Source organism: Neohortaea acidophila (genome assembly GCF_010093505.1).
Source record: "Neohortaea acidophila strain CBS 113389 unplaced genomic scaffold BDY17scaffold_2, whole genome shotgun sequence".
NCBI lineage: Eukaryota > Fungi > Ascomycota > Dothideomycetes > Mycosphaerellales > Teratosphaeriaceae > Neohortaea > Neohortaea acidophila.
This window is the reverse complement of record NW_022985511.1, coordinates 1,671,839-1,690,235: the sequence shown is the minus strand read 5'-3', so window position 1 is coordinate 1,690,235 and position 18,397 is coordinate 1,671,839. Positions and strand designations below refer to the sequence as shown.

Sequence of the window (18,397 nt, the reverse complement as noted above, 5' to 3'; positions counted from 1 at the left end):
ATCGCCGCGCGCATCGCGTGGTGCCCAGAGCTGGAAGCGGCGTGACAGCAATTCGGTCTGGTGCGCACATCTCTTCAAACGTTCGTACGTGGGCAATGTACATTGTCTCAACCTTGGGAATTGTGATCAAGGTGTAGGGGAGTCGCGCTGAAACGCGAGTCGTCGAGCCGCTCGCAGGTCTTGGCACCGAATCAGGACAACGGGCATCTTTACATTATCGCTTTCTATTGTATGTACATTTACGGATCTCATTACCTCCGCTCGACCAGGACGAAGTGGATTGCCACATAGCCCAACACCAAAAAAGCACCACCAAAGACGGCAAGACCGACGGCGTCGTGCCACAGTTCCAACACTCGGAAGCCGAAGATGCTGAGAATCGAGGCGCCGGGCACGTCGATGTCCAGGCCATATTTCTTGTCCTCCAGCTGCAGATAGCGTACTTCGTTGACAATCAGCCCTTCAAAGGCGTAGTGGAAGATGGAGAGCTGGAGATACGTCAGCTCTGGACAGTCGAGGTGCTCTCAGTAGATGTGCATAACTCACTTTCTGCAACCACAGAACAATCCCGGGAATCGTGCCGTGGTTCAATAAGAATCCGCTGAAGAGTAGACTGAACAGCATGAACAGCACGCCGTATAGGTTTGCCACGCCGGGGTTCTTGACGCAAATGCCGATGAAGAGGCAGATGACGGCAGCCGCGAGATTAAACAACACGATGAACAGAATGAACTTGAAAAACTCCGCCCAGGCCGGTAAAAGGCCGGTCATGGGGTAAATGATACAGCCCATGATGATAGGCGGAATGAGACGAAGCGGGACGATGTCGAAGACGACTTTGGCAAGGTAGTAGGCAAGCGGGTTGTAGTACCCTTTCGCCCGTTCCCGCGCGAAGAGGAGTCGCTCGGGAGCAAAGACAGTCAGAGACGTGAGGGTGCTGAAGCCGAAGAGGGCGAGGATGAAGAAGAAAAGACCGAGCCGGTTTTGAAATCCGGGGACGTCGTCTGTAAGCCCATAGAAGAGGAAGCCCAGAAAACAGGCAAGCACAATCGCAATGAGGTAGTGCGTCAGCATGAGCATGGGATCGCGGTAAAGATTTCGCCATGTCCGTAGGGAGAGAATCATAAACTGCGTGGGGAGCCAGGGTTTTCGGTAGCCTCGAACTTTGGGCGTTGATTTTCCATTGGAGGCATCTGGAGGCTGGCCGTTGCTGTCATTGGCCGCGGATATGGCACTGTGAAGGTCTTCCCGTAGATCGGTCGCCACATCAGAGTCTGCGAACGAGGAGACCAGGGTGTCCAGATTCGTACTGATACCGTTCGCCGACGGTGGTAAATTGTGAGGGTCATCGGAATGTGCCGCAGCGTTGCCATGCTGTCTCGACAGCTTCACGGTATCGTACTCCCTCTCCATGATGCTGTCCCCTTCGCTCCGGATTGTCGGCGACCCATGTACATTTTCTTGCGTGCGCCTTCGGCCGTACAACTGGCGTTCCTGCTGCTGTCGTACGCTCGTCTTTCTTTGCGCTTTTGGCCGCAACGAGCCGGCATTCAAGGAGCGGTCGCCAATGGAAACATTGCTAATGCTCGGAATGCTTTTGACCGCAATGGTCGAACTTGCCCTGGTGGTTCGTCCGTCTTCGCCCGCGTATTCCAGATCCTCTAGGTCCAACGGCTCGGTGGGCGTTCCGGCATGCATGGTCAGGTCCACCAGATAATCGGCAATGTTGAATCCTGGTGGGCACGAGTACCCAATGCTGTCGAAGTATCCCTGACATTTGTGGAAAGGACCGCTGTAGACGAGTCGGCCTTCCGCCAACAGCATCAGCTGATCAAAGAGCGCAACAATGTTCGATCGCGGTTGGTGAATAGTCAGGACCACCGTTCGATTGTACGTCTTGACGAGGTTCACCAGACATTCGACGACGTTGAAGGCATTATAGGCGTCCAGTCCCGAAGTGGGCTCATCGAGGAACAGAATGCTCGGACTCGTCACCAGCTCACAGGCAATACCCACGCGTCGCTTCTCGCCGCCAGAAATGCCGCGCGTGCCTTCTTGGGAGCCAATGACTTGATCCCTGATGGCATAGATGCCGAGCTGGCGTTCGACGTCCTCGACCTTCTGCTCCTTGGCATTTCTGCTCATATCTTTCGGTAGGCGCAGTAGAGCCGAGTCTAGGATGGTCTCATGAACCGTCAAAGTAGGGATCATGGTGTCGTCCTGGTCGACGAAGCCAGTGACGCTCCTGAACTCGTCATCCGCAACTTTATCACCGTTGAGCCAGAAATCACCCACGACGGTCCCTCGCTTCTTCTTCCTCGCGAGGATATCGAGGAAGGAAGTCTTTCCTGCCCCAGATGCGCCCATAATTGCCAGTAGCTCGCCTGGATGCACCGATCCCATGATGTTATTGAGAATCTTCTTGCCCTTTACTTCATAGTGGACGTTGTCGAAGTACAAAGCGGCCGGTTTGTGATCTGCCAGCAATCTCGCGTTTTCCTCCTCTTCTTCGTCGGTGTCCAAACGAATTTGCCCGAATCGTGAACTACCGGTCCGCCGGCGGATAAGGAAGATAAGTAGAATCACGGCGACCAAGAATAGAGCAGAACCAGCAATGACGCCCGCTATCAGCGGCGTGTTGATCTCCTTGACGGGCTTCGTATAGCCGGGAACCTGGGTGCGGGTCACGCATTCTCCGCTTTCACAACGTAAAGTGATGCTCTTGTCGCCGAAGACTTGAGAGATCAGATCGTTCATTCCGGGCTCGGAAAACACGCTCCCATCTTCGCTAGACCCGCCCTCGGTGCTGATGGAGGTGAACGTAGCAGGGCCATTGATCTCTTGATCCAGAAAGTCCCCGATGTCCACAGTGCCTTCGCGACCGCACAACATGCGGCCGGGGATGCATTTGCATTTGATATTGTCACATCTGTACTTGGTCGTGTTGCGCTTCTCCGTCGCCACCTTTGTCCAGTCGCAGGTATCGAGAGCGCAGTAGAAGCTCTCCTTTTGATCGATCCAAAATTGGAAGCTGCAGTCCCTGCGCTCCGCGTTACAGCTGAACGTCGCTTGCGGCTTCTCATTCTTCAGTTGGTCCAAGATCTTTCGGTTGGTGATGTCGCACATCTGATGGTTCTCCTTGACGACCAGGGGGTCCGTGAGGCAGACCGCCTCATCCTTGACTTTGTCGGGGAGGAATGCTTGACAAGCTTCATTGGTCTTGCACACGTTGCAGTTGATGCCGGCCCACCCGTCCTTGCACTTGCACTGGTCGCCTTCGCGAGGCAGGCGATTGCTTCCATCTGCCAAAGAGCCGCACAGCGGCCTGCCGCAGTCTTCACCACCAAAGCCCGGAGGACAGGCGCATTTGCCGCTGCTCTTGGTGCAGTTGGCGTACTGCTGGCACACAAAGTTGTCGAGATTGCAGTTGAAGCACGGCGGACAGTCTTCGGGTCGTTTATCATCGAGGGAGAGAATGGAGGGCTGCAGGAGGAGCTCGTCACTGGTGGTGTAGTAGCGAGAGGACTGTAGTTCGGCGCCGACAGTATGGGGGAGGATGGCGAGGGGCACGAGGAGCGCAAGATGCATGAGGCGCCACATTGGTAGGGAAGGGCGGCGGGGAGTGTTCCGCGCGGCGTTGACGGTGGAGGGAGAAGGGAGTAAGATGTCGAAGTCTAGGTAGGGCATGCAGCCATTGGGTGGAGCTGTCACCGCATCGAGAATGAGAAGGTAAGGTTGGGGAGGGAGGGAATTGGTCACCCTTATGCGCTGCGATCTCGCGGCACGTGGAGGGGAGGGCGGCGGCGTGATGTTACATGCCCGCTAGCTCGAAGTGGCGGGTTGCTGACCAGCTCCGGCGGGAGCTTGACCCGATCCAGCCTCACCCATTCCTCGTTTCGATGCTCATCTGGCCCCGTCCTTCGCAATGCTGCAGTCGGAGGGTTGTCATACTTGCACGACAAGTCGTAGTCAGATGTAGAACACCAACATTCACGTATCTGTTTTGGTTCTTTCGGAGGGCCAATTGACGATGATTGGCCGACAGCGCTGCCGCTGCGAAGTTCTAGACTTCTAGTCAGCAGGTGGACTGGCTTTGCCTAGCTTCCATTCGTGCACAACTCCTCGATGCTCACTAGACATCATCGGAGAAAAGTCCATTCGTTCTCGGCGTTCAACTCTCCATCATCCATCATCGCCAATCGTTCCTCCGCCGTTCCAGTGACTGTCGTCAAGATGGCTCGGTTACCACCGTTTCGTATTGAACAGGTAGGTAAGTGAAGGGTCACTTGCGGGAGAATTCCCTTCCATCCGTTTGGCCACCATGTCCACCACCAATAGCAGACTGACGTAGACGCAGTGGATGGATGAGTACCAACCGACGGCCAAACACGATCTCGGCGAGACATGCTCCGCCAGCTTATCCATCGACGGGCTCCTCGCCCTGTCGGAGAACAAGGACGCCACGGCGAGCGACATTCTGAACTCCGCGGCCATTCAGGACTACGGCGAAATTCGTGGCACGACCGCTTTAAGGAACAACCTGAGTCGACTCTATTCCACCAAAGTCGGCACGCCACTCGCCCCCGACAACATCCTTATCACTCCGGGAGCCATCGCCGCCAATCACCTCGTCTTCTACGCTCTGATCAAAGACGGCGACCATGTCATTTGCCATTGGCCCACCTATCAACAGCTCGTCACCGTCCCGGAGTCTCTGGGTGCTGTCGTGGATAAGTGGCACTCCAAACCGCACGACAACTGGCTGCCCGATTTTGAAGAGCTAAAAGCCATGGTGAAGGACAACACCAAATTGATTGTATTGAAGTTCGTCTCATCAACCCTGGCTCTGTATCGAGCATCGTTGACCTCCTCCCAGCAATCCACAAAATCCGACTGGCGCCGTCTTGCCCAAATCGCTTCTCGTCAAAATCATTGATTTCGCCGAGAGCAAAGGCATCATACTTCTGTCGGATGAAGTATATCGTCCCCTTTTCCATGGCATCAGTCCTATGGACAAGGACTTTCCCCCGTCCATTCTGTCCATGGGCTACAACAACACCATCGCGACTGGCAGTCTTTCCAAAGCCTACGCTCTCGCCGGCATCCGAACCGGCTGGATTGCAAGTCGCAACAAGGACGTGATCGAGAAGTGTCAGCTGACCAGAGATTACACCACCATCTCCGTCTCCAAGCTCGACCAAGCCGTTGCTTCTTTTGCTCTCTCCCCGGACACCATCCATGCCTTGCTCTCACGCAACATCCAACTCGCGAAAACGAATTTGGAACTCCTAGACCGCTTCATCGTCAAGCACGACGAGTTTTGCTCGTACGTCAAACCCGTGGCCGGCACCACCGCCTTTGTCAAGTTCGAGCGCGATGGGAAACCGATCGATGCCGTAGCTCTCTGTAAGGCTGTGCACGAAAAGGCGGGCGTCCTGCTTCTCCCTGGTGACCTTGGATTTGGCGACGAGTTCAAGGGGTACGTGCGCTTCGGCTATGTCAATCAGACGGCGATCGTCAAGGACGGCTTAGAAGAGTTGAGGAAGTTCATGAGGAAGGAGTTCGACGATCTGCCCGTATGCGAGTAGACATTAACGTTACGCCGTCTTATCATCACAATCGTTCATCATATGGCTCCGAGCCTGTCCATTTTCCGTGCCCCTTGGATCCAACTGTGCCGGTCCCTTACGATGCTTGTCTGACCACTACGGATGGTGGCCGCCCTCATGCCATCGCCGTAATCTCCACCAGCAGTTCCGACTGCGAGGCCAACGTGCCCGACGCTCCCTGCTGAATGCTCATCTTTGTAGTGTTCTGTCCAAACGCCTCTCCCGAGTTGTATGGATACGGGCCCAAGCTGTAGTACTTATGTCAGTCTTGCCAAAATGCGTGCACGGCTTGGTACAGAACCCACCAGTTATCCTCATACCATCGCTCTACCATGACCACGCCGCCACTTGCCAGCTTGAAGCCCACATTCGCATTCTCGCAAGACACGTAACCGCCGTCGCCCGCCTCGCATGCATCGCCGATCACATCGCCCGAGCAATCGGTCTCGAGGAGCAGGCGCGCATTCCGGTCGCAGAAGTGGAAGCTGACGGTGCCGTGCGCCGTGGCGTTTGACGAGTTCCCCTGACCGGAGGGCGTGAAGATGGTGATATCTTTGAGGATCCACGGTTTGTCGAAGGCTTTGTAATGGCAGGGTGTCGGTGTGGTGGGGGTGTTTGTTGTTGTTGTGCTTGCAGAGATGTCTCGAGTGGAGGCAGGGGATGCGCCGGCGAGGGCAAGGAGGAAGCCGAAGAATGCAAGAAGGGATAACATCATGTCTGAGAGAGGCGCGATCGTAGGCAGAAGGGTCAGGGATGTGGTCAAGCAAGGTTGAACGCGAACGGTATTGGGAATGTGGAAAACGGGGCTGAGAAAGGAGCAGTGACTACCTTGATATATTAAAGATCGTGAGCCGGTCTTTGAGACTCTTTTCATGTGGGTGGAAAAGCTGCAGAGCAAACGTTGGGCGGGCAACGCGATGGAAATTCTATTCTTGTGAAGCCAAGACGGTTCCCAGAACGCTCGTTTCAATAGAACGCACGGCTACCGACGTATGCTGTCAATAAAGAGGGAATGGTGCAGCGTCACACGACACACCGCTTGCCATGTGCGAGTCGTCCAACGAGACGCGTCCAATCGGTGGCGAATGCCCTTTTCCGCTCGCGAACATCATGGCTTTGACCAGGGCTTCCGTCATGGGCGGAACAGCAAAAAAGAAGCGGGTGGCTGAAAGTGGATGCGTCGTGTTTGTGTAACAATCGAACGCCCTCGCGGATCTACCGCCTCCCGAGATCCGGCGCACCTGTTTCGTCGTGTAACCCTTGACTTTATTTGAGCTTGGCCGAAGTGGTGCATACGAATGCTTGCTGGACACCGAGCCCTGCTCGCGGTGACGCCAGAGGTTTTGCTGTGGAAGTGTGCAAACGTGGTGCACTGATTTGCAGTCATACAAATGATGTGATGGCCGACCTACACATCTGACCGTGCGCGCACATGTGCTCAGAGCCCATGCATGCACTGCCTCAACGCCGTTGTACGCGCGGATCCCCTAGACCTGCGGAAATCTGCGACCTTGCGCGTGGACCATGCGCTTTCAGTGCCGAAAATACAACGAATTCTCGTCCTACTCGGACTTGACGATGAAGTTGTCGGATGGCGCCACTCGTTGCGCCCATTCGGTCCAGCTTCCGTCGTACACCTGCCGTACACCCTTCCCAAATCCTGCTTGGATTAATGCGGTGTCAAGAACGGCTGCTGTGACGCCAGTGCCGCAGCTCGAGATGATTGGCTGATTTGGATTGATTCCTTTGCTCTCAAAGAGCTTGCGAAGGTCTTCGGGAGGCAGCATGGCTTTGGTTTTCGGGTCGAGAAGGTCGGGAAAGGGGACGGAGATGGAGCCTGGGATGTGCCCAGACTCGAGACCTGGGCGCGGTTCGGGGTCGGTGCCATTGAACCGCCCGGCCGGGCGTGCATCGAGGATCTGCATCTCCTCCCTCCCTTCTTTGTTGTGGTCCCTGGCAACGACCCTCACTTGCTCATAGTCTGCTATCTTGCTCTCATCGAGCGTCGGCACGGGGTATTCCGTGCGATTGAAGCGTCTCTGCTCGCCCTGCTCGATCGGATACTTCTCTTTCAGCCATAGCTTGAAGTTGTTCAGGATGTGCACGGCAGGGTGTCCAAATGCTTTGAAGGTCCAAGCCACGCGGGGCGCGGAGAAGATGCCCAGCTCGGCGGAGTCGTAGACGACCACTGTATCCTCGCGATTGATGCCCAGGTTGCACATGGCCTCTTGGAAGACTTCCGGAGAAGGCAGCATGTGCGGGTATGGGCTGGAGGTGTCGGCGACTTTGTCGAGATCGAAGAAGCGCGCGCGTTTGATATGAGCCTGCTTGTAGACTTCATACCCCGTGCGCTTATGGGGATCGTTGGGCAGGAACCATGATGCGCATACGGCAATGGTCTTGGGGTCGGGCGAGATTCCGCTAGGTGCACCTTTGCGGAGAGCTTCGCGCAGTTCTGCCGGGGTGACGAGGAAGTTGCGTAGAGTGCTTTGACGACGAGAGGTGAGAAGCGTTGCGCTCAAGGCTGCTCGGCTGAATTGCCCGGGCCTCGCGGAATGGGGTCGGATGAGAAGCGTGGCCGCCATTGTTCACTAAAGGCGCCTTGACGGGAGGCAGTCCGTTGGAGGAGGAGTGACTAAGTCATGCGGGAAGAGGAGGGAGGCACCCACGGTGCATGGAGTGGTGGTCAGATAAGGGCCAGGCAGAGAGAGAGAGAGAGAGCTCCTGCCCTGTTGTCGACTCCACCGGGATCACGCGAGGCGGGCGTGCATAGAGTTTGATAGCAAGCTCTAAAGCTCTAAAGCTCCGACCCCACCTTCCCCTGGTCCGTCCCTCGCGGCTTCCCGCTAGGCTCTCCTGTTTACTAAGAACTGATGCACTGGATCTGCATGCACGAGTTGACGTGTTGTAATTGCATCCCTTAGCAACCAAGTACATATACTTGCACATCGCCATCTTCTCGCTGCTGGTGTCGACAGCTGAAAAACGATGAAAGTCACCTACACCTCCTGCACCGCCGTCGCCGAGTGGCGATGGGATCTGCCCGAAGACGCGGACGACACGTGTGGCATCTGTCGAGTGCAGTTTGAAGGGACTTGCGCCAAATGTAAATACCCAGGGGAGGACTGTCCAATAGGTGCGTTCCCTCGCCTTCTCCTCCAAATATCCCACATCAACTAACGCGTCCATCAGTCATCGGAGTGTGCACCCACTGCTTCCACATGCACTGCATCAGCGACTGGATCTCGTCGGAGGCCAGTCGAGGCAAATGCCCCATGTGTCGCCAGGTCTTCAAGGAGAAGGTCGCCGACGCCGCAACGCCACCTCCTCCGCCCATGAGACGCTCGCCGGCAGCTCAAGGCCAGACGCCTGCATACCAGACTACTGGACCGACCTGAGTCGCATACTGCCGCCTTCAAGCCACGGTGATATTCGATGACTGCAAAGCTATTCCAAGTTACATCTCACCTGCAACGACTGTCTTGCAGAACGTTGTGCACGTTGCGGCCATCGCTCCTCGATAAAGCAACCCCGATCTCCATCGTACACTCTCTGGCCCTCGTACGCCGACACTCGGTCTTGGCCAAGGTTCAAGTGGTGCCCATGCGCGTCATCACGCCGCCGCCCATACCCACCCGGCCCCTTCCACCGGTATCGACTTTTCGAGGAAATCGGAGGTTGCGAGTACTTCGAAGATACTTGCGAAATCGAGTCGGCCGGCATGACTGTATCATTGTCGTCATCGTCGTAGTGCAGCGGCCTATCTCCAATGTACTTGACCACCTCTTTCCCGCCGTTGGAATGCTTCCCGGAGTTCATCGTGCTGCCGCCCGTGTTACATCTTCTCACTCTGGAGGCTGAAGACGGGAGAGCAGGAGAGCGCGCGCGTTGTCTCCCTCTCGCTACTGCCAAGTCGTCGTATCCCCCCACGCGGCGTTCATGCTGCGAGGGTCGTGCGGACACGCTTGACAGGTAATCTCGAGCCGGTGGCGCTTCGAGCTGACGCTGCGTCCTGTACCGCGAGACTCTCGTATCTGTGCAAGACGGTCGCCAGCGGTCTCCAGCGGTGCCGCGTGCGCCTTTGGAAGGTGTGCCCCATCGTGCTCCGTCCAGGTCGCTGCCGCGGTGCACGCAAGACTGTCGAGTTGTTGGAGGTTTCGTCATCGTCACACACGGCGAAGAGCATGTGTATTGGAGAGTGACAGATGTGTGCGATGGGATGCAAAGGACGACGTCGCCATTGGAAGAGAAGGTGAAGGTGGACATCTTTGGAGGCAGAACAGATGTTTTTATGAATTGAGTGTGCGCACGAGCAGTGGGCACAGGCGACGAAATAACGAGAGAGTACTTGTGCATTAAAAGGGCATCTCATCCTTCCCAAGAAGCATAGGTAGAGCTACCTGCAACTGAGGCTGAGCGAGCTGTCGTTGATCACACCGCATAGCCGCCCAGCCCGAAGGAGTCGCGCTGCGATTGGCTTAACGTGGACAAATCGCGCGGCTTCACGTGTGGTTCGCCTCACATTGACGCGGTTCGCAAGCCCGCCACACCTTTACGATGCACCGAACCCGTCAATAGGAACATTACCCGGGAGGGTGGCGGGTAGGAATGTCTGCAGCCCGACCTCAGCGTCGGCCCAGGGAATGGCAGGGCGTAAGCTAGGAAGGCCAGGTCTTGTTTTCAAGACCAACGGCAAGGCACGATTGTTTTTAGCACTTCTACGGCACAACTGGAGCCACGAAGGAAGGCTACGTTGCAATTTGACATCCGTGCTGTTGGACTCTCCAGATCTGCGATTGACCGATGAGAAGGGAGCATACACAGAGGGCCTCTCAGCAATCAACGCAATGTCCGCACTTGGCTCGCTTGCTTCGAGAGCTTTGGAGAGGTTATAGTACAATGTAAGACAGATATACGGGGCCGATGACCGACAGCCCGGGCTACAGCTCATCCCTACCAGGCATCTTACTCACAATTGGGGCGGCTGCGGATGTCGTGTCCGCCGTGCTCGGAAGGCCTCGGAATTGGCGCACGGTGTCGAGGATGGCCTCGAATGCGAGGTCGAATCGGGCGCCGAAGGAATAGGCGATTCCAAACTGCATGCAACGTTAGTCCATCCAACAAAACAAAGGGGCAAGAGCATGGCATACCATGGCGCTGCAGATGATGAACAGCGTTGTCGCTACAGCAAGTAGCATGTAGATCGTGTCCCACTTCGCCTCGCTCTCCGCCTTCTCCCGCTTCACTCTCTCTTCCTGGGTTTCGTCTGCCGGGGCTGTCGCGCCGGCCGCTAGGGTGCGTGGTGTTTGCGTGGGGAAGATGGTTTCGATGAACTTCTCAATCTGGCCACACGCGATGCTGATGTCGAGAAAGTGGGGGTCCTGCGGTCGGTTCTTGCGGTGTATCTTGCGAGCGTATTCTCGGAACAGCTCACACACCATTTGCAGGTTCTGCGTGGAGCGCATCATGATCCCACACGCCTGTCCTTTGGTGATCTTGACGTTCCGCTCGAACATGGCGTAGTTTTGGAAGCAGAGCTCGAGGGTAGCGATGGCCATGGTCTGCGGAATGGCCACAAAGTTGAAGACGGACTGCTCGCGCACGCCGGCCATGTAGTAGAGGCAGTCGTCGGCGCGCTGCAGGGCGTGCAGGATCATTTCGCTTTGGCAGTGGAGCGCCTTCTCTCGGTTTTCCGGCAGGAAGATGTCGGGCAGCTTGTCGACATACTTGCTCCAGACCTCCTTCGGCCAGAAGTAGCGCCGGTCGTCATGGTCTTCGCGAATGTCACGGATGACGTTGGTTTGTTGCAAGAATTGGCCCATGCTCTCCATCAGCTCGGGGCGCTGGAGCAGCACGGGGTTGGCCAGCTTGGCCTCGACGAACAGCCTCGTCAAGCCCTCACCTACCAAGCCGGCAACGTAGTGGCAGTACATCTCGTAGTCCTTGATGGTTTGCACGCCCTGCTGGTTGTGCTCGGCATCTTTGGCGTAGTCGGCCATGCCATTGCCCATGCGCTTGGTGATGTCGGCAATGATGACGCGGTACTCCTTCTTGATCTTGTTGTATTCTTTGGCCACCACGTCGAACTTGACCAGCAACTCGCGATCCTTCTCATTCGGCCCGCTCTCGTGGAAGGTCCAGCTCTCGTCTTCGAGATGGGCGTCGAAATTCCTCAGCAACGGTTCCTTCTTCTCAATCGGAAGGGTCATGTCGTCTTCAATGGTGTCGAGGCCTCGCAGGATGAGGTAGAAGAGGGTGACGGGGACGAGGAGTTCGGGATGGAGCTCTTGGATGACGGAGGCGAAGGAGCGCGAGGTGAGGTTGAGCAGGCGGAAGCACTCCTTCAAGTCCGGCCCTTCCTTTTCTTGCTCTCGGTTGTGGACGGGATCATGCCATACCGACCACTGGATCATGTTCCGCAGCTCCTGCACGTGGAAGAGGTAGTAGACCACGCCCTTTAACGACGGCATGATGGGCGGTGGAAGGGGGGAGTGGTGGTGCTTCGAAGCTGCAAAATGTACGGAATGTGCAGCAGTAGCGAGTGCGGGAGCGAGCAGGGTGGTCAGAGGCGTCAGCGTGGTATGTCCATGTGCTGCATGGAGTGATGAATATTTGCGGAGTCGGAAGTCAAAAGCGGCGCAGGGCATGCACGTGTGGTTCGACAAATCCCGGGGTCCACCTCGCCATCCGCACCGCACCACACCTCCACTTCCCGCTGCCTGCGCGGCATTTCCTATCAATCGCCTGGCCGCTGCACAACGATCGAAATGACACGGCGGCAATGGCTCGGGTGGAGTCGAGCACTCATCTGTATCATGCAGCTCCTCTATCTGTTCGCTTTCTACCTTATATACACCCTTGAAGTGGAGATGATCTATCGTACAGTGACCGACAGCGCCGCTGTGCAGTAGCAGGGCACCTCTCCAGACGCTTATCAAACACAATCCCTTTTCCGAGCGGCGCGCCATGGGCCAATGCCACTTCCCGCCTCCCCGGTGACAGCCTGGCTGCTTTGCCGTGCTTCCCCTGCTCCGCACGACTGCTCTCGGGCTCCCATCTTGGGGCTGTGGAGCTGATGCAACTTGGTCTGGCATATTACCCTCGACCGCGCCAGCGACCCGGCAGAATCCTCATCTCCTCTCCAGATCAGCTTCATTTCTTGCTAATCTTCTCCAGCCTCGCCTTCTCATGCTTCGCCACCAATTCTTTCTGCAACTGCATGGGCGCGGGAGCGTAGTGACTGAACTCCATCGAAAACTCGCCCTTGCCCTGACTCGCCGCTCGCAGCTGGCTCGAGAATCCAAACATGCTGTTCAGCGAGCAGTCCGCCGTAAGCGTGAAATCCTCCGGCCCAATCTCTGTGTCATGGATGGTGGCATTGCGCTTGTTGAGAATGCCCACAATGTTGCCCTGGAATTCGTTGGGTGCCGAAACGACCGTCTTCATCAGCGGCTCCAGCACCTGCGGACCGGCTTTGCGGAAGGCTTGCCGGAAGGCTTGGATCGTCGCGGTGCGGAAGGCGTGTTCGGACGAGTCGGTCATGTGCGTCGCTCCGTCATTGACGACCATGTGTGTCCCAAGCACTTTGTGTCCCAGCAATGGCCCTTCCCGGCAAGAGTCGTTGAAGCCTTTCTCGCACGCAAAAAGGTACTTCTCGTCAATCGTTCCTCCGGTGACTTGGTTCTCGAACTTGTTCTCCCCCAGTTGACCCGTTGGTTCCATCCAGCCCATGACACGTGCATAATCGCCAGCACCACCCGTCTGTTTCTTGAGCAAATGATCGAACTCGACGCGCTCGGTGAGCGTTTCTCGGTACGCAACTTGCGGCTGTCCTGTGACGACCTCCACCCCATATTCACGCTTCATGCGCTCGACGTAGATGGACAGATGCAGCTCGCCCATGCCGGAGATGATGCTCTCGCCGCTCTCCGTGTCGACATGGACTCGAAACGTGGGGTCTTCCCGCTGGAAGCGTGCCATGGCCTTGCTGAAATTCGGTGTATCCTTGGTCTGTTTCGGACGAATACTGAGACTGATGACAGGATCGGGAACGAACATACTCGTCATGGAGTAGCCTAGTCCACCATCGGTGAAGGTGTCGCCAGAGGCGCAGTCCACACCGAAGACGGCACAGATCTCTCCCGCGCCAATCTCTTGCACCTGCTCCATTTCATTGGAATGCATGCGTACGATGCGGGGAATCTTGACTTTCTGACCAGTGCGGGCATTGACGACGGTTTGCCCCTTCCTGATTTGACCTTGATACACTCGGATGTAAGTGAGCTGACCGAAATTGGATTCCTCCAGCTTGAAAGCCAGGCCGACGAACGGAAGACTGTTGTATGAAACCAGTTTGACGGGTGTCTCGGACCGCCGGCGGTCAAGAGCGAGGTTCTCGACTTCGGACGGGTTTGGAAGGTAGTCACATACCGCGTCCAGCATGGGCTGGATGCTCTTGTCCGCCAACGCCGAGCCCATCAGAACAGGCGTGAACTTGAGCGAGATGGTGGCCCTGCGAATCGCGGCTTGGATCTCGGTTGGCGAAGGGGTCCGCTCGTCGAGGAAGGCATTCGCAATCTCGTCGTCGACATCCGCCAGCGTTTCAATCAGCTTCCTTCGCTTCTCCTGCGCAAACTCGCGCAGGTCATCCGGCACCTCTGCCTCCCTGACGACCTCTCCGTTATTTCCTTCGGAGTAGATGGCTTTCATTCTGATCAGATCGACAACGCCTTTGAATTCATCCTCCATCCCGATCGGCACCTGCACCGCCGCCGCAGGGATACGAAGTTTGTGATTGATGCCGTCGATCGCCTTCCACGGGTTGGCCCCAGCTCGGTCCATCTTGTTGACGAAGCTGATGCGGGGCACGTTATATCGTCTCATCTGTCGGTCGACGGTGACAGTCTGGGACTGCACGCCAGATACAGCACACAGAATCATGACCGCGCCGTCCAAGACACGCAATGCCCGTTCGACTTCGATGGTGAAATCGATATGGCCAGGGGTGTCGATGAGATTGATGTGATACTTCTCTTCTCCCTGCCCTGCTTTTCCGTATTCCGCTCGCTCATTGACCACCCAGTCACAGAAGGTGGCGGCACTCTGGATGGTGATGCCCTTTTCTCTCTCCAAATCCATACTATCCATCTTGGCGCCCACGGCATCTCGCCCTCTTACTTCGTGGATGTCGTTGATACGGCCGGTGTAGAAGAGGACTCGCTCGGTGGCAGTTGTCTTGCCCGAGTCGATGTGCGCTGCGATGCCGATGTTGCGCACCTTCTCGAGGCGCGCTGCTTCGGCGGGATCGAGATTGGAAATGATGCTCTCTTGCGACAGCTCTTCTGGGGTCTGGACCGCGGCCTCCTGTACTGCCGCTGCTGCTCCCGATTGCCATCTTCGCTGTTGTCGCTGTGCGCTTGCTCTCTGGCAATTCTGCCCAACCACGCGGTACTGGACAGGGAGACTGGCGAAGTTTCTCCGACACGCCGTCCATTCTCCATTGCGTAATGCTGCCCCTCGCAGCGACGCGCGAAAGGAGAGGACACTCCGCATTATTGATGAAACGAGCGACAAGCAACGAACGCGCAGCCGGATCTGGGTCGGTGATGGCGATGCACGAGATCCATTCTATTTTTTTTGGCCCTGAAACGCGGCAGGTGAGGCGTGAGAGACCACATTGGGCTAGCTCACGGAAACGTCCCGCTCCGCCCCGCCCGGCTTCACTTGCTGTGGCTGTACAGCCCAAGAAAAGTCCTGGCACGAGGCTTGACACTTCTCAGCAACCTCCATCCATACCACGCCTGAGCAAACCCACACACATGCGACGCTGAAGCCATGTCGCTCGTTCCGGCACGCAACGGTGCCAATGCGCCACCCACTCGTGCCGCCCAGCTGACTCAGGACATCTTCAAAACGTCCACCAAGGGCAAGGTCCCAACCGGCTATGCCCAAGAGATTGCCATTTCCGAGCAGTCTTTTCGCTCCCTACATCGCGATGTGCAATCTCAGCAGGCCGCGGGAAAGAAGCGCAAGCGAGAGGGCAAGGGTGACAGTGGGGTGACGTACGGAGCAAATGCGTACAAAGGCCCATGGGCTCGATACGAAGAGCAAAGGATCGACAGCGACAGTGGGGAAGAGGTGGAAATGAGCGGCGACGAGAGTGGCGATGAAGTGGTCGTCTACGAAGAAGACGAGATTGCCCCCGTCCCCGAGAAGGGCGGCCTGAAGGGCACGGGCTATGCAGATATCAGCGCGGACAAAGAGACGAGCACGTTCGAGGGCAGCCAAGAGTTCGACTATCAAGGCCGCACATACATGCACGTACCGCAGGATCTGGACGTCGATCTCACCTCTGAATTCGAAAACCTCAACCTGCGATGCTACCACCCAAAGAAGTTGATCCACACCTTCCGCCAGGCCTCGTCAAAGGCTCCGGGCGGTAGCAAGGATGCTCACGAGAAGGCCATTACCGCGCTCAAGTTCTTTCCATCCAGCGGCCATCTTCTACTATCCGCGGCCGCAGACGGCAAGGTCAAGCTCTGGGACGTGTATCACAACCGCGAGCTGCTCCGCTCCTTCTCCGGCCACACAAAAAGCGTGGTGGACATTGACTTCACCCCGGATGGGACCAAATTCATCTCGGCGTCATACGACCGTCAAATGAAGGTCTGGGATACCGAGACTGGCAAATGTCTAGGCCGATACAGTACAGGAAGTACGCCGCACGTGGTGCGCTGGCAGCCGGAGCAGCGTGCGGGACAAGAGTTCTTAGCGGGCATGCATGACAACAAGATCGTACAATTCGACACTCGCATATCATCCGACAAAGATGCAGCTGGGGACAAGAGGAATCCCGTACAGGAGTACGACCACCATCTTGGTCCGGTGAATTCCATCACCTTCTGCGACGAAAACAGGCGCTTCATCACCACCTCCGATGACAAGAGTCTGCGGGCTTGGGAATACAACATTCCCGTTCCAATCAAGCTGATCTCGGACCCGAGCATGTTTGCGTTGACGTCCTCCGCCACGCACCCCACCAAGCCATGTGTGCTGCTGCAAAGCTCGGACAACACGATTCAAGTGTACAACACGGGCGAGAAGATCAAGCAGAACCGCAAGAAGGACTTTCGAGGGCACAACAATGCTGGGTATGCGATCGATGTGGACGTCAGTCCAGATGGAGGCATCGTGTGCAGTGGTGACTCGGCTGGGTGGGTGTGTTTCTGGGATTGGAAGACGTGCAAGATGTGGCACAAGATTCGTGCAAGTGAGGAAGGCAAGGCGGTGGTTGGGGTGGCATGGCATCCCAGAGAGTCGAGCAAAGTCGTGACGGGCGATGTGGGAGGTGTGGTCAAGTACTGGGATTGATGCGATTCGTTCACTCGATCTTAGTCTTGCCCAACAACTTGCCATCCTCTTCGGTGAACAGCCGCCAAATGCTCCTGGATTCTTGATCCTTGCACAAGTCGCTTTCCACCGCGCGAGCCCATACGTCGTCCATTACAGGACCGAAAACGGACTTGGCGCCGACCTCTTCCATCAATTTGGTCATTTGACGGGTCACGCCTTGGGCGAGCTCGGTCTTGAAGCCGCCTTTGAAATCTCGAGAGGCCGAGGAGTTGGGCAAGACGCCTTTGACCGGATTCATGTGAAGGCTATTCCAACACTGACCGCTCGACGCATTGATCACATCTGTCCTACGTGTCAGTAGGCTGCATCGGCCCTGTACATGAAGGGCAGACTTGCCATTTAGAACCTTGGGGTCCAGTCCAAACTTGAGACCCGTGTTCATCCCTGGGTCTCAGTCAGCCAACGAGTGCAACGCCAGAGCTCATCATCCCACCTTCACACAGCGCGACATAGCTGCAATAAGCTATGTAATTGTTGATTTGCTTCGTGGCCAACCCGGCCCCGGGACCACCACAGTGAATTAGATTCTCGGGTTTGCCCATGGTGGCCATAATGGGTCTCGCCTTTTCGAAGACGTCCTCGGGCCCTCCAACCATGAACGTCAATGTTCCAGCGTGCGCTGGAGGGATCCCGCCGGAAACGGGCGCGTCGAGGAATGAGGCTGCGAGCGCCGAGGATTTGACCGCATCGAGAACCTCGAGAGACGCGCTCGCTTCAATCGTTGATGTCTCCAGGAAGAGGATGGCTTTGTCTTTGGGACAACCGGATAGAAGACCAGTCGAGGGGTCAAGGAAGACCTTTTTGACCGCTGCCGCATTGGGGAGAGAAGTGATGATGATATCCTGTAACGTTAGTGTCGTGCACTGTCAACAATTGTCTGCCTTCCCGTACGCCTTGGGAGGTACCTACATACACATTTCTCGGCAATTTCCCTCGGGGTGCGCGCAACCTCTACATCTCCCTCCACCGCCGAGCAGAATTCGTCTCGTTGAGATTGCACCAGTTCGCAGACGAGGAGCTTGGAGGATGCCGGCATTTTCTGACGAACATTCTTTGCCATGCCGAACCCCATGTTACCCAGACCGATGAAGCCATAGCTGCCTTTGGGTGGACTCGTTGTGGCCATGATTTGACTCGATTGCTTCAGATCAATGTCGTTCCGAGCGCAATGTGCAGAGGATGGTGAAAAGGATTGGAATCGTTGGAGAGCCGCGTGCCCCGCATGACGCCGAGGCTCTCGCCATGGCGTGAATTTCAGATCACATTGACAATGCAACCAATGGCTCAAACGATCGACCATACCAAAAGTCTACATAGGGTACATTTGGAGATTCCGCGCGAGATATCAAGATCGCGGCGGGCACAGGCTTGTATAA

General features: G+C 56.4%; 10 protein-coding genes across 10 annotated transcripts; 3 read left to right on the top strand and 7 right to left on the bottom strand.

Annotated features, from left to right (window-relative positions):
- Window positions 1-191: 191 nt before the first annotated feature.
- BDY17DRAFT_291962 (putative ABC transporter) lies at window positions 192-3,796 on the bottom strand. The gene is made up of 2 exons (XM_033732744.1): window positions 547-3,796; window positions 192-488 (listed from the first exon to the last, which is right to left on the bottom strand). Exons 1-2 carry the CDS (start codon window positions 3,685-3,687, stop codon window positions 252-254), a joined length of 3,378 nt encoding a protein of 1,125 aa, XP_033593271.1. The 5' UTR covers window positions 3,688-3,796; the 3' UTR covers window positions 192-251.
- A 437-nt stretch (window positions 3,797-4,233) lies between these two features.
- BDY17DRAFT_308114 (pyridoxal phosphate-dependent transferase) lies at window positions 4,234-5,588 on the top strand (the record flags this gene model as incomplete). Its single annotated transcript, XM_033735173.1, has 3 exons — window positions 4,234-4,266; window positions 4,358-4,824; window positions 4,877-5,588. 3 exons carry the CDS (start codon window positions 4,234-4,236, stop codon window positions 5,586-5,588), a joined length of 1,212 nt encoding a protein of 403 aa, XP_033593270.1.
- Window positions 5,589-5,656: 68 nt separating this feature from the next.
- BDY17DRAFT_84420 (uncharacterized protein) lies at window positions 5,657-6,612 on the bottom strand. Its single transcript, XM_033738762.1, has 3 exons — window positions 6,438-6,612; window positions 5,915-6,326; window positions 5,657-5,857 (listed from the first exon to the last, which is right to left on the bottom strand). Exons 1-3 carry the CDS (start codon window positions 6,481-6,483, stop codon window positions 5,725-5,727), a joined length of 591 nt encoding a protein of 196 aa, XP_033593269.1. The 5' UTR covers window positions 6,484-6,612; the 3' UTR covers window positions 5,657-5,724.
- Window positions 6,613-7,083: 471 nt separating this feature from the next.
- Window positions 7,084-8,366, bottom strand: BDY17DRAFT_84396 (Rhodanese-like domain-containing protein). Its single transcript, XM_033738761.1, has one exon. The coding sequence runs from the start codon at window positions 8,192-8,194 to the stop codon at window positions 7,172-7,174; it is 1,023 nt and encodes a 340-aa protein (XP_033593268.1). The 5' UTR covers window positions 8,195-8,366; the 3' UTR covers window positions 7,084-7,171.
- Window positions 8,367-8,597: 231 nt separating this feature from the next.
- BDY17DRAFT_246036 (anaphase-promoting complex subunit 11 RING-H2 finger-domain-containing protein) lies at window positions 8,598-9,007 on the top strand (the record flags this gene model as incomplete). The annotated part of the gene is made up of 2 exons (XM_033730685.1): window positions 8,598-8,745; window positions 8,802-9,007. The coding sequence occupies 2 exons, from the start codon at window positions 8,598-8,600 to the stop codon at window positions 9,005-9,007; spliced, it is 354 nt and encodes a 117-aa protein (XP_033593267.1).
- On the bottom strand, window positions 8,928-10,341 carry BDY17DRAFT_84378 (uncharacterized protein). The gene has a single exon (XM_033738760.1). It carries the CDS (start codon window positions 9,963-9,965, stop codon window positions 9,057-9,059), a length of 909 nt encoding a protein of 302 aa, XP_033593266.1. The 5' UTR covers window positions 9,966-10,341; the 3' UTR covers window positions 8,928-9,056.
- Window positions 10,342-10,549: 208 nt separating this feature from the next.
- On the bottom strand, window positions 10,550-12,079 carry BDY17DRAFT_246188 (ERG9, squalene synthase; the record flags this gene model as incomplete). The annotated part of the gene is made up of 2 exons (XM_033730709.1): window positions 10,550-10,705; window positions 10,760-12,079. The coding sequence occupies 2 exons, from the start codon at window positions 12,077-12,079 to the stop codon at window positions 10,550-10,552; spliced, it is 1,476 nt and encodes a 491-aa protein (XP_033593265.1).
- A 682-nt stretch (window positions 12,080-12,761) lies between these two features.
- BDY17DRAFT_308110 (P-loop containing nucleoside triphosphate hydrolase protein) lies at window positions 12,762-15,161 on the bottom strand (the record flags this gene model as incomplete). Its single annotated transcript, XM_033735172.1, has 1 exon — window positions 12,762-15,161. One exon carries the CDS (start codon window positions 15,159-15,161, stop codon window positions 12,762-12,764), a length of 2,400 nt encoding a protein of 799 aa, XP_033593264.1.
- Window positions 15,162-15,380: 219 nt separating this feature from the next.
- Window positions 15,381-17,476, top strand: BDY17DRAFT_291954 (WD40-repeat-containing domain protein). Its single transcript, XM_033732743.1, has 2 exons — window positions 15,381-17,303; window positions 17,358-17,476. Exon 1 carries the CDS (start codon window positions 15,444-15,446, stop codon window positions 16,977-16,979), a length of 1,536 nt encoding a protein of 511 aa, XP_033593263.1. The 5' UTR covers window positions 15,381-15,443; the 3' UTR covers window positions 16,980-17,303; window positions 17,358-17,476.
- On the bottom strand, window positions 16,990-18,198 carry BDY17DRAFT_276667 (3-hydroxyisobutyrate dehydrogenase, variant; the record flags this gene model as incomplete). The annotated part of the gene is made up of 4 exons (XM_033731997.1): window positions 17,935-18,198; window positions 17,455-17,863; window positions 17,354-17,405; window positions 16,990-17,308 (listed from the first exon to the last, which is right to left on the bottom strand). Exons 1-4 carry the CDS (start codon window positions 18,145-18,147, stop codon window positions 16,990-16,992), a joined length of 993 nt encoding a protein of 330 aa, XP_033593262.1. The 5' UTR covers window positions 18,148-18,198.
- Between the last annotated feature and the right edge of the window lie 199 nt (window positions 18,199-18,397).